At 46.7% G+C, this 13,725-nt stretch overlaps 2 protein-coding genes across 5 annotated transcripts; one reads left to right on the plus strand and one right to left on the minus strand.

The window, feature by feature from the left end:
- The first annotated feature begins 2,934 nt into the window (after positions 1–2,934).
- On the plus strand, positions 2,935–5,910 carry LOC123053407 (26S proteasome non-ATPase regulatory subunit 11 homolog). Of its 4 annotated transcripts, none has more exons than XM_044476886.1 (3): positions 2,974–3,210; positions 3,695–3,863; positions 4,396–5,910. In XM_044476886.1, the coding sequence occupies exon 3, from the start codon at positions 4,415–4,417 to the stop codon at positions 5,681–5,683; it is 1,269 nt and encodes a 422-aa protein (XP_044332821.1). In that variant the 5' UTR covers positions 2,974–3,210; positions 3,695–3,863; positions 4,396–4,414; the 3' UTR covers positions 5,684–5,910. The 4 variants fall into 4 exon arrangements, with proteins under 4 accessions (XP_044332819.1, XP_044332820.1, XP_044332821.1 ...); XM_044476883.1 differs by having other exon boundaries at positions 4,401–5,910; XM_044476884.1 differs by lacking the exon at positions 3,695–3,863 and having other exon boundaries at positions 2,935–3,210.
- Positions 5,911–6,475: 565 nt separating this feature from the next.
- On the minus strand, positions 6,476–7,992 carry LOC123049425 (probable methyltransferase At1g29790). Its single transcript, XM_044472345.1, has one exon. It carries the CDS (start codon positions 7,978–7,980, stop codon positions 6,595–6,597), a length of 1,386 nt encoding a protein of 461 aa, XP_044328280.1. The 5' UTR covers positions 7,981–7,992; the 3' UTR covers positions 6,476–6,594.
- Positions 7,993–13,725: the final 5,733 nt, after the last annotated feature.

Genomic DNA, 13,725 nt, shown 5'->3' on the forward strand with positions numbered 1-13,725 from the left:
AAACAAACACAGAACAAATAAAAATAGACGCGCTGCTACAGTGATGGTCCGGCCCGCTCGCACGGGAGCTCCTACTGGACGCTCGTTGCGTCCAACAGGGCGCCGACGCACAGGGGCCACAGGGGGCGACGCGACTTTCGCACAGGCACGTCGCCGCGGTGCGCCGATTGGGCCGGCCCATTGGAATGTGCTGCAAATACCCGGTGATAAATTGCAAAAATTAGCAGGGCGTGATGGCTGGAAATCGAACACAGAGCACTGGCGACTTGCACTAGCGCGCTACTAGCCACTAGGATGGAAGAGCTCAGTTGACCAAACTACAGCGGAAACCTACAAGAACTAAAGAAAGTATAAGACTGTTTGAAAAACATCGTTTACGATTTTCCAAATAGCAAAAACAAAATGTGAATGTTTTATCAAACGCGAACATGATTAGTATTTTTTACAAATTTTGAGATAACTCAAACATTTTTCAACACACAAACGAATTTTGGAGACGCGAACATATTTTTTAGAACGGAAACATTTTTTAAACTACCCAAATAACTGAACAGGAACAATTTTTCAAATTTCAAAACAAAATTTGGAAACACAAACAACTTTTGAATTTCCCAAACATTTTTGGAATTTGTGACATTTCTTTAAAGCACAAACATTTTCTGGATCTTGAGAACAAATTTTGAAACGGAGAACAAATTTGGAAGCACGAACAATTTTTTAAAGCACAAACATCTTTTGAATCTTCAGAACAAATTTAGAAATGAAGAACAAATTTGGAAGCGCGAAAAATTTTTAAAGCACGAACATTTTTTGAATCTTGAAAACAAATTTTGAACCCGAACAAATTTGGAATCGCAAACAATTTTTTAAAGCACGAACATTTTTTGAATCTCGAGGACAAATTTTGAAATAGGGAAATTTTTTGAAAAATTCCGAACAAATTTGGAAGCGCGAACAATTTTTTAAAGCACAAACATTTTTTTGAATCTTGAGAACAAATTTTGAAATAGGGAACAATTTTGAAAAATCCCGAACAAATTTGGAAGCGCGAACATTTTATGAAATCCGGTATATTTTCTGCATTTCGAAAGTTTTGAACTTTTTTGTGTAACGGGAACAAATTTTGAATTTGGAGAACATTTTTTCGAAAACTGAAAATTTAAAAAAATACGAACAAAATTTGAATATTTTGAATTTCTTTTGAAAAAAAGAGAAGAAAAAGAAAAGGAAAAAGAAAGAAAACAAACAAAAAATCAGGAACATTTTTTGAAATTGTGAACAAAATTTTGAAAATGTGAAAACTTTTCAAAAATACGAACAAAGTTTGATAAAAAGAACATTTTTTAGAATTCTGAACCATATTTGAACTTTTTGAAAAGCTTAAAAAGAAAAAGGAAAAATATTAAAAAATAAAAAATAAAGAAAACGTGAAAAAAGAAAGAACAGAATAAGACTGAAGAAAAACCAAAAAGAACCAGTAGAAGGAACAAAAGTTTTTTGGAATTACCGTAAACTGGTTTTAAGTTTGTCGTCGCTTTTAGGTTCTTTAAGTTTAGCATTGTTTTTCTTACAGACCAGTTTTGCTGTTTTTAATATCGCGAAGCGAAACCATTCAAATGGGCCAGCCCAGGGTGAGCTGCGCCCTGTGCGAAGCGGCGACTACTTGCCGCAGTTAGCGGCGAATAGGGAATTCTCGCTCGCACCGCGCCTCAGGCGAGAGAAGCTACCATCTCGCGTGAAGCGAGCCCGGGCTCAGATAAGTCCAGGTGTGCAACAGTAAAAAAAAATGAAATAGTAAAAATTACAAAAAATCCAAGTTTTTTTGTGGTGCAACATGCTTATGGACGTGATGTCCATGCAAAATTTGATGAAGTTTGGTCATTCGAGAAGCTCATGGCAAAAAGACAATTTCCGGATGTGTGATAAACTTATTGAAAAAACGTTGTTCACACCTGATTTTTTGTTTTTTGCAAGATCTCCTTGAATGTTCAAACACCCTGAAATTTTGCAGAAATATCATGCATTTGAGCATCTTGCATCACAAAAAAAAATGTTTTTTTTGCTATTCATTAGGTTTTTTACGAGGATACTGTTCACTAGGTATAGATGAGCCCGGAAGCCGCCTCCTCTTCCTCTTCCTCCAAGAAAGAAAGTTAGGGTTTGTGCCTCTCGCTGGCGCCGGTGCAAGTCCGCCTCGTCTCCGGTGGCCCTAGGGCCATGGAGGCGCGGTGGATCCTGGCAAGGGCCGGCGGGAGGGCTCCATTTTTAGTCAATTTTTTCAATCTTGTTAGGGTTTGTGTCCTGCTCAGGAAGGCGAGACGACGGCGGCTCCCTGAAGATGGAATAAAGGTCTTCCTGCCTAGCCCCCGTTCCAGCGATGCATCTAGCATCGTTGGTGGGCGTGTGGAGGTGTGTCTCTGGCCGATCTATCTTTGATGGATTTGCTCGGATCTCGTCATTGTTCGTCTACGTTCGTGTGTCTTCGGTTTGGATCCTTCCGATCTACGTTATTTTTCATCGGCGGCGGTTGTTGTTCTGGGATGCTGGTCCTATGGGCTTAGCACGAAGACTTCCCGACTGTCTACTACAACAAGTTGTGCCCGACTCCGGCGATGGAGGGGCGATGACGGCGGCGCGCCTTCGGCTCGCTTCAGTGCTTGTAGTCGTCGCTAGGTGGTCTACGAATCTGGATGTAATTTTTATTTCTGGTGTTTGTTGTACTGCCATGATTGAAGATGAATAGATTGAAAGTTTTTCAAAAAAAGAATTTTCGGATATAGCTCCCGCTATTTATTTATTTTTGAGTAAAAAGCTCCCGCTATTGTAGGCTTCTAAATAGTCGCCTGCATGCAATCCTTTGGGCTTACATGGCCTTGGTACTAGTAAGCCCAACAATCCTGTAGGCTGTACCTGAGAACGTATTCGATTATTCGGCCCGCTCTAACTGTGCGGAAACACTCCCGGAAATACCAAGATTATTACTCTCGCACCTTCTCTCCCTTCGTTAGCTCGACTGGCTTCCCCGTTCGTCTCCCCCAGATTTCTCACGCCAACACCGCCGAGCTCTCCCCCGGAAAACCGGAAAACGCCTCCTGGTCTCCGACCCCGGAGGCACGCCACCTCGAAGGAATCCCCCCTCTCCCATTCGTCGTCGTCCACCTCCGCGCTACTGGACAGATCCATCCGTGCTCGGATCGCTTCCTTCTGTTGGTAACGAACCCTAACTTCCCTGGATTATTCGAGACTTTTAGTGTATGATTTCCCATCGCGTTAGCAATCTGACGCAAAAATAAATAAATCTGTGCTTTGGTGGGTAGTTTGTTCTGGATTTCACTGTTGCGGCCTGAGTGGTCTTTGTTAGTACTACTACGCAGAGATCAGGTGCTGGCTCGACCTGGTGTGTGCTGCAAGCCTGTGTGCTTTGTTAGAGTGGAGATATTGGATCTCGCTAAGGGCAGCATGGTTTTCCCCTGTCTTGGCTGTTTATTCTGATATTAGGGTTTAGGGATTCTGGTTATGGTGGTAATTAGACTTAGGAATTCTTGTTACGACCTAGCTTGGTGAAGTGTATTGTCAGTTCTACTGAGTTATAAGAGGCACTGGTAGCACTGTGTTTTACCGTGATGTGCTGAATCGTACACCATATCAATTTTGATTTATTCCAACTTAACACCCCGGATGATTCTTTGTCCAGTTAGATCTTGGGACACTGTTGAGAGACGGTTGATTCTGCCCACTGTTGCACTCTGGGAATTACCCTGCAGATCTGAAGAACATGGTTACACTACCTAACTTAACAAAAGTGGATGAGCTTTGCATGTAGTAGCTTCTTTTGACTAGAACTATTATTATGGAGCTGCAAGGTGAGCGTCTTCCCCACATGCAGTTGTAATGTGGCTGAATTTGTAAATGTCAAGATCATGTGCCCGCTTAGATATTCCAGATAGTGATAGACCTGTCTTAGATAATTGCTAAACTATATTTTCCTTGCTTTCAGAAGAAGGCATATGTATTGATTGGAAATTCATGCACGCCGATATGTTTCCATTTTTTCCTCTATTAGTTGGAGGCATCGTGAGGGCAGGCCTGGCGCAGTGGTGAAGTCCTCCCCACTTGTGCCAAGAGGTCCTAGGTTTGAACCAGCCTCTCTGCATTGCACTTTGCAGGGGCAAGACTAGGTTCCTATAATCCCTCTCCAGACCCCACCTTGTGTGGGAGCTTCTATGCACCGGGTCTGTCCTTTAGTTGGAGGCATCGTGTAGGAAATTCATGCGTGCACTCCGCATTATCTAGTTCCTTGTGTTACTTTGACATCCCCATACCTTTGTTCTAGAAAATTCTGATTTACTCTAATATTTTATAATACTAAGTAACTTCTGTTTATTTTACTGTCAGTTCAGCGTGTGGCCCTTCAATGGAGTCATCATACCTTCCTGCTACTACTGAGTCAATTGCAATGGCTCAGGAGGCTAAGGATGCTTCGGAGTCAATTTCGATCCTTTACCGTGTGATTCAAGACCCATCTTCTTCTGCAGATGCACTGAGAACAAAAGAACTTGCAATTACTAACCTTACAAATTACCTCACTGAAGAGAGCAGAGCTGAGGAGCTGCGAAACCTTTTGACCCAGCTCAGGCCGTTTTTCTCACTGATTCCCAAGGCCAAGACTGCAAAAATTGTCCGTGGAATCATTGATGCTGTTTCCAAGATTCCTGGAACATCTGATCTCCAGATCTCGCTGTGCAAAGAGATGGTGGAATGGACCCGTGCAGAGAAGCGTACGTTCCTTAGGCAGCGTGTGGAAGCAAGGTTAGCGGCACTTCTGCTAGAGAATCAGGAGTACACTGAAGCCCTGACTCTCCTTACTGGTCTTATTAAGGAAGTCAGAAGACTTGATGACAAGTTGCTCCTTGTGGACATAGACCTGTTGGAGAGCAAGCTCCACTTCTCTCTGAGAAACCTGCCAAAGGCCAAAGCTTCGTTGACTGCTGCAAGGACAGCGGCGAATGCCATCTATGTTCCACCAGCTCAGCAGGGCACTATTGATCTGCAGAGTGGAATCCTTCACGCAGAAGAAAAGGATTACAAAACTGCTTACAGCTACTTCTTTGAAGCATTTGAAGCTTTCAATGCACTGGATGACCCAAGAGCTATCTTCAGCTTGAAGTACATGCTCTTGTGCAAGATAATGGTTAACCAAGCTGATGATGTTGCTGGAATAATCTCATCTAAGGCTAGCCTAAAGTATGTTGGTCCGGATGTTGATGCTATGAAAGCTGTAGCTGATGCCTACTCTAAAAGATCTCTCAAGTACTTTGAAACTGCCCTCCGTGATTTCAAAGCCCAGCTTGAGGAGGACCCTATTGTTCACAGGCATCTTTCCTCTTTGTATGATACCCTCCTGGAGCAGAATCTGTGCAGGTTGATTGAGCCCTACTCGAGAGTGGAGATTGGGCATGTTGCACAGATGATTGAATTGGCGGTTGATGATGTTGAGAAGAAGCTGTCGCAGATGATTCTAGACAAGAAATTTGCTGGTACTCTGGATCAAGGTGCTGGTTGCCTCATTATCTTTGAGGATCAGAAGACTGAGGCCATCTTCCCTGCTACACTAGAAACCATTTCAAATGTCGGAAAGGTCGTGGACAGTCTTTACATGAGGTCGGCTAAGATCATGGCTTGAAGGTTGCTAAGCATGTGATAGGCTGTTTGGTATGGGTTCAGCCTTTTCAGTTCCTTTGCTGTCTTTAAGACATGTAATCCTGCATATTGGCACTTGATTTTGCATGTTGGTCGTTATATTGGATCATAGAAAAATCCATCTTGTTCATGAACTGGACCAATTTGTTGTTTTTATGTGGTGGATGTACCGACACTAGCTTGTCCAAACATAAATCATTAGTTCTCTCACTTGCTTTGGTTGGTATGTTGAACTTGTGCTGTTATATCTTTGGGATTTCCATCAGTGTTGAAACTGGGCCTAACATTTATCATAGTATTTGTCAGAGTTGTTAATGCTGTTATGCCATTCCCTTTCAGTTACTGTCTTGTGTGGTTCCTGTGTGGCTACTCTGTTCTTTTATGGTTCTGGGTCGTATGTTCTATTGTGCTTGTGACTGATGAACAAGTGATCATGTGAATTCGTCAGCCATGCGTTTGCTGATGCAGATTTCTGATCGAAGTCAAGGTGCTTCTTTTTTGGCTGATCATTAAACAGAGTTGATGATGCTTAGTACTCGTATAACTCACAACGAAGCCAGTAGGTATCTAAATATGTTATATACATTGTTCTATACTGATTTGGTGAGACTTAAGTATATATGTCGCAGACAGTATATACAAGAATGCATTCACATGTGCTGCATCTGTTGCAGTTCTCCTGGTAATAACGTCTGACATGAATTACGCTGCTACCCGTGCAACGTAGCAGGAAGTGTTATTATCCAACAATTGCGCTAGATTATTTCTCTGTGAATGTCTCAGGAACCATGTAAAATTCGCCACAGTTTCGGCATCTCTTCTCAATTATAAGCACCCAAGATACAGTAAGCAGTCATTAAACAAAATACCAACGTGACACAAGGCTTTATGGGGTCATGTCATGGGCTTCTCTAGCAACGCCGAGACGTACCACTCGTTCCTCTCCGCGCCCAGGTCAAGCTTCCGGCTGGCCTTCCACCGGAGCCGGCGGAAGCCGACGCGGTCGAGGATGGGCACGTACGTGGCGTTGAGCTGCGGGCCGAGGCAGAAAAAGTGGTCGAGCCAGAAGACACCGCCGGGCCGGAGCACCCGGTAGATATCGAAGAACGCGAACTCGAGCACGGCGGCGGGCACCGAGTTGGTGAGCACGTGCATGGAGTGCACGATGTCCAGCACGCCGTCGGCGAAGGGGAGGCGCTGCACGAGGCTGATGTGCAGGGGCAACAGCCCGCGCGACGCCACGAACCGGTTGAAGGGCGCGTCCAGGTCCAGCGTCGTGGTCACCACGGTCACGTTGCGCTCGCGCATCCGCGCCGCGAAGGTGCCGGTCCCGCCGCCGATGTCCAGGCCGATGCGCACGGTGCCCGGCGGCCTGGACTGCAGCACGCCGTCGATGCTGAACCCAGGGCCGCCGTTGTCGGTCAGCCACCGCCGCCGCTCCTTGCCCGCCAGGTCGAAGCAGTCCTTGCAGTCGTACGAACCGCCCCTGCTGTGCGCGCGCTCCACGAGGCAGGTGTAGTTCTTGCACGTGTATGGGGACCAGTTCACGGTCGTGTCGGCCGGGATTGACCAGAGGCTCGCCGGGAGCGGCTTCGGCTCGACGTACCTCGCCGGGGATCGCGGCCGGCAGCGCCGGCGTGGCAGCGGCTCGCACCCCTTGAGCATGAGCTGCAGTGCGAGGGCCTCATCGTCGGGGCACTCGGCGCTGGCGTTGTACGTCATGTACTGCGTGAGCTCCTCCTGGAAGTTGCGGCACGCGAAGCCCAGGCCCGGGAAGAGCTCGTCGGTGCCGAAGTTGACAGAGTAGCCGAGGGGGAGCCGGTGGGGCTCGATGGCCATCTTGAGCTCGCCCGAGGGCTCCTCGGGCCAGCCATTGAAGTCCTGGACCGCCGGCGTATCGCCGTGGACGGCGCCGAGCTTGGCGAGCACGGACTCGAGGAGGAGCGAAGACGTCCCGCACTGCCCCCGGAGGAAGGCCAGCTCCGCGCGTGCCAGCGAGAGCGCGTCGCGGGTGGCGTTGAGATCCCGGAGGAGCGCCGTGGAGTCCCAGAGGTGGATGCTCGGCGCGGAGGCGGGCATGTTGAGCGACAGCGACGCGCCGGAGAAGAGGTACACCGAGACGAGGTTGGTGGCGATGACGACGAAGAGCATCTTGAGCTTGGCGTGCCGAATCGCCGGCCGCGCCGGTCGGTGCCCGTGGCTGTCCACGCCGCCGCCCATCGCCGCGCCGAGCTGTTGCTGCTGCGAGGTGGTGGTGATCCGGTGCTTTGTCCCGTGCATGACCACACTTGCTGCGCGCTCGCGGTCTGAAGATCGGCAACAACTAGCTCTAGCAGTCTAGTAGTGTTCCTCGAGATCGGCGATGCTCCCCTTGCTACGCTACGCTGTTTCCGCATTATCGCACCCGGAAACTGCTACCCAGTGTACGTGCTACTTCAGTTCATTATGCATCTGCATCTGACATGCATGTCAAAACGGTGGCTGACAATTTAATCCGGGGTTTACAAAATTACAAGTGAAGCTTTGAGGCACACTACTTTTGACTTTGGATGTGTGACTGGTTGCTTTGGGAGGAGAAAAGGGTGGCAACTTTGCTTCGAAAGGCATGCTGTGGCCGGATCCACAAGTCGGCGAGAGATGCGTGTTAAGCAAGAGGGAAAAAACTATTAAGGGGTTTAAGCCCTATCTACCATATCGGTGTGTCTAGGTCTAGGTCACACTTAACCAAGTCTAAGTCAAGTGATATAACATGTAAGAAAAAAAAAAGAAAAAGAATATTTTGCACGGATCTCAACATAAGATCCTACGTCGTCCAGCCACAATCGTTTTGCGCTGCCTCCCACTTTTGTGGAGCTTTTCCGCCCAACCCCGATGTTGCGGGCCGTCCTGGCCCCGATGACCGGCAGGATGGAAAGCCCCACCCCTGCTGCACCTCTGGCCACCCTCGCCAGCATTGGAGACCCACCGTCGGCCACAAATTAGGTGTCACAAGTCACAACCACTAAAAAGCCGGCGGCAAGGCAACAACATCATCGACAGCGATTCGTCGGCAGCGGCTGTCGCAACTATTGCGCCGCCACAACCTCCCGACCGCCCTTTTCCCAGCCGACTAGCAAACTTGAGAGTCAATCGTCGACCAATGCGGTGAACAGCACGACGTCGGTGCGAATAAGAAGAAGGTTGTGGTCGCCTCGACGCTTCCTCATCGCCCTCTCGTGGTGCCTGTGAAAGTGCATCTCATCCCCTAGGTGGATTTTGATAATTAATGTCAATATATCTCAAGGAACTAATGCCTATTACAACTTCATCTCAGGAAAGTTCTTCAGGTTGCAATAAAGGAAATGGAAGGGTGGCCCCATAATTTTACATGAAGACATGTGTTGGCCAAGCCCAAGGATTCTTCATTTCATTGAAGTGATCACATTGAGTCCATAGGCATGTTGACACTATCAAAAGGGGATAAGGATATTATGATGACTTTTTTTCTCTGAGTGTTTAAATATCAACTTCCAAAAGCCCCCAAAAGCCCAGATTTCTCCACTATATCTACCCAACTTTCATACTTCGAAGTTGTTGAGCTCTTCAAGTTGGAACCGTCAAGTAGTTCACCAGATATAGTTGTTGCAAAAGCCTAGCTTTTCAAGTGTGCCAACTATTCCGCTCGGAACTGTCGAAGCACATGTCAAACCTTATGTTGCCCTCTCAGAATTTCTAAAGCTCTCCAACCAAAATTTCCTAAGTGGTTATGGAGAATGTGAGTCTGCCAAGGTATGTACCTCGGAGCCTTCGAGCCGCTTCCATTCGGACTGACCGGGTCATTTGAAAGTTGACGCTTTCTGTACATGTCGGAGCCTCCAAGCTCATAACTCTAGAGCTTTCGAGTTGTTAATAAAATTGGTAATGGTCAAATTTCTTGTCCAGCCTATTTATGCCCTACCTATCCCACATGTTCACTCAAAGCAAACCGCACTCAGATCATATATGTTCTGAGAGAGAACTCCACCTCCTTTGTGCTTATTTCAAAGGGCTTTCTAAACCAAGAATCCAAGTCAATCCTTTGCGATCTAATCCCCTCTTGCTTTTCCGCTCCTACATCTCCAATCCAAAAGTCAGATCTTGTGAGAGTTTTGAGTGTTGAGGATATTTGAAACACAAGAGCAAGAGATTCATCACCAAGCAACCTCCATCATGTTATTCTGGGCGGGTGTGCGCCTCCTAGTCTCGCTAGGTGTGCTTGGGAGTCTTCAAGCTTGTGCAGAAACCAAGAAGTTTGTAAGGGTTCTGAGATCGCCTAGTTCGTGAAGATCTACCCATAGTGAGGCTAGTCCTTCATGGGCATAAGCCATGATGGAATAGGTTGGTTGCTCCTTTGTGGACCCTTCGTGGGTGACTGTCCTCCGTGGACTGTACCCAGTGGGATCTCGCAACTGCGGTCCTTGTGATATTAGATCCTTAGTGGATTAAAGCCTTCGTCAATGTGGATGTAAGATAGCACCAACTATTCGAACCAGGGGAAAATCTTCACCGAGTCAATCTATGTTTGTATCTCTCTAAATCTAACTTGTTGCTTACACTTGCATGTCTTTATTTTTCCACTGCCAATACTCTTGTAGACTTGCATGTGTACGGTGCTCGATAGATTAATACAAAAGCTTAAAATTGTCAAGGAAACTAAAATTTGGGAGAAGTGTCCCTTTTTTCTTTGTAGTCTATCCTACTAACAGCTCGGGAATAATACCCCAGATATATATTGCCTTGTATAATGATTGTGCATCATTTACATTGCATAAGCATTAATTAATTAATTAGGACTATTTTATAAATGGAAAATAAATGTTCTTCAAATGAGTTTAATTCTTTTGTGTGTCCTTCTACGAGTTAAGAGTTAGCATCTACGAGCTTCATTCTTCTTTGTCCGGTGCGCTGACCTCTGCCGACAGAGTTGAGATTCATAAGATATGACAAGAAATTGCTGGTAAGCAGCTTGGATGGCTAACACACCATTCTTCAACCTCCACATCGAGGCCTCTTCCCCTTGCCCAACGTCAACACAGTGTAGTCGTAGACTGTTGAAAGGATCAAGAAGAGGGGTCTAGAGGGGGGATGATTAGACCCTTAACGAACAAAGGTGGAAGTTTTTAGTTTATTCAAGTTAAGGTTGAGTTTAGTACATATTAAAGGGCACCCAATACATTTAAACAAGCACGACAGCAATATGAGCAGCGGAAAGAGTAAAGCATGCAATTGCAAGAATGTAAAAGGGAAGGGAAATGGAGTGTGCAAACGCAATGGAGACGCGGAGATTTTTGGCGTGGTTCTGATAGGTGGTGCTATCGTACATCCATGTTGATGGAGACTTCAACCCACGAAGGGTAACGGCTGCGCGAGTCCACGGAGGGCTCCACTCATGAAGGGTCCACGAAGAAGCAACCTTGTCTATCCCACCATGGCCATCGCCCATGAAGGACTTGCCTCACTCGGGTAGATCTTCACAAAGTAGGCGATCTCCTTGCCCTTACAAACTTCTTGGTTCAACTCCACATCATGTCGGAGGCTCCCAAGAGACACCTAACCAATCTAAGAGACACCACTCTCTAAAAGCTAATAGATAGTGTGTTGATGATGAACTCCTTGCTCTTGTGCTTCAAATGATAGACTCCCCAACACTCAACTCTCTCTCACAGATTTGGCTATGGTGGAAGAAGGATTTGAGTGGAAAGCAACTTGGGTAAGGCTAGAAATCAAGGTTCAAATGGTAGGAATGGAATCTCTTGATCTCAACACATGAGTAGGTGGTTCTCTCTCAGAAAATGAATGGTGGAAGTGTAGGCACATTCTGATGGCTCTCTCTCTGGAGAAGAAGGGGGTGGAGGGGTATATATTGAAGGAAATATGCCCTAGAGGCAATAATAAAGTTGTTATTTATATTTCCTTATATCATGATAAATGTTTATTATTCATGCTAGAATTGTATTAACCGGAAACTTAGTACATGTGTGAATACATAGACAAACAGAGTGTCCCTAGTATGCCTCTACTTGACTAGCTCGTTAATCAAAGATGGTTAAGTTTCCTAACATAGACATGTGTTGTCATTTGATGAACAGGATCACATCATTAGAGAATGATGTGATGGACAAGACCCATCCGTTAGCTTAGCATTAATGATCGTTTAGTTTTATTGCTATTGCTTCCGTCATGACTTATACATGTTCCTCTGACTATGAGATTATGCAACTCCTGAATACCGGAGGAACACCTTGTGTGCTATCAAACGTCACAACGTAAATGGGTGATTATAAAGATGCTCTACAGGTGTCTCCAATGGTGCTTGTTGAGTTGACATAGATCGAGATTAGGATTTGTCACTCCGTGTTTCGGAGAGGTATCTCTGGGCCCTCTCGGTAATGCTCATCACTATAAGCCTTGCAAGCAATGTGACTAATGAGTTAGTTGCGGGATGATGCATTATGGAACGAGTAAAGAGACTTGCCGGTAACGAGATTGAACTAGGTATGATGATACCGGCGATCGAATCTCGGGCAAGTAACATACCGATGACAAAGGGAACAACGTATGTTGTTATGCGGTTTGACCGATAAAGATCTTCGTAGAATATGTAGGAGTCAATATGAGCATCCAGGTTCCGCTATTGGTTATTGACCGGAGATGTGTCTCGGTCATGTCTACATAGTTCTCGAACCCGTAGGGTCTGCACGCTTAACGTTCGATGACGATTTATATTATGAGTTATGTGATTTGATGACCGAAGTTTGTTTGGAGTCCCGGATGAGATCACGTACATGACGAGGAGTCTCGAAATGGTCGAGACATAAAGATTCATATATTGGAAGGTTACATTCGGACACCGGAATGGTTCGGGTTGTTTCGGATGAGTTTCGGAGTACCGGGGTTACCGGAACCCCCCCCGGGAAGTTCATGGGCTTTCATGGGCCTTAGTGGAAAGGAGAGGACGGACACAAGGGAGGCCGCCCCCCATGGCCAGTCCTAATTGGACTAGGGAGGGGGGGGGGGCGGCGTCCCCTCTTTCCTTCTCCCCTCTTCCTCCTTTCGTCTCTCTCCCTCTTGGAAAAGGAAGGGGACTCCAACAAGGATTGGGAATCCTAGTTGGACTCCCCTATGGCGCGCCTCCTCCCTGGCCGCCGGACTCCTCCTCCCTCCTTTATATATGGGGGCAGGGGGGCACCCCCAAGACACACAAGTTTCTCTTAACCGTGTGCGATGCCCCCTCCACAGTTATCCACCTCGGTCATATCGTCGTAGTGCTTAGGCGAAGCCCTGCGCCGGTAACTTCATCATCGCCGTCGCCACGCCGTCGTGCTGACGGAACTCTCTATCGTACTCAACTGGATCAAGAGCCCGAGGGACGTCATCGAGCTGAACGTGTGCTGAACGCGGAGGTGCCATACGTTCGGTACTTGGATCGGTTGGATCGCGAAGACGTTCGACTACATCAACCACGTTACTAAACGCTTCCGCTTTCGGTCTATGAGGGTACGTGGACACAGTCTCCCCGCTCATTGATGTGCATCTCCTAGATAGATCTTGCATGATCGTAGGTAAAATTTTGAAATACTGCGTTCCCCAACAGTGGCATCCGAGCCAGGTCTATGCGTAGATGTTATATGCACGAGTAGAACACAATGAGTTGTGGGCGATAATAGTCATACTGCTTACCAGCAACGTCTTACTTTGATTGGGCGGTATTGTTGGATGAAGTGGCCCGGACCGACATTACATGACCATGTTCATGAGACTGGTTCTACCGACGTGCTTCGCACACAGGTGGCTAGCGGGTGTCTCTTTCTCCAACTTTAGTTGAATTGAGTTTGACTATGCCCGGTCCTTGTTGAAGGTTAAAACAACACACTTGACGAAAAATTGTTGTGGTTTTGATGCGTAGGTAAGAACGGTTCTTTCTAGAAGCCCGTAGCAGCCACGTAAAACTTGCAACAACAAAGTGGAGGACGTCTAACTTGTTTTTGCAGGGCTTGCGGTGATGTG

This window comes from Triticum aestivum, chromosome 2D (assembly GCF_018294505.1).
Source record: "Triticum aestivum cultivar Chinese Spring chromosome 2D, IWGSC CS RefSeq v2.1, whole genome shotgun sequence".
NCBI classification, from domain to species: domain Eukaryota; kingdom Viridiplantae; phylum Streptophyta; class Magnoliopsida; order Poales; family Poaceae; genus Triticum; species Triticum aestivum.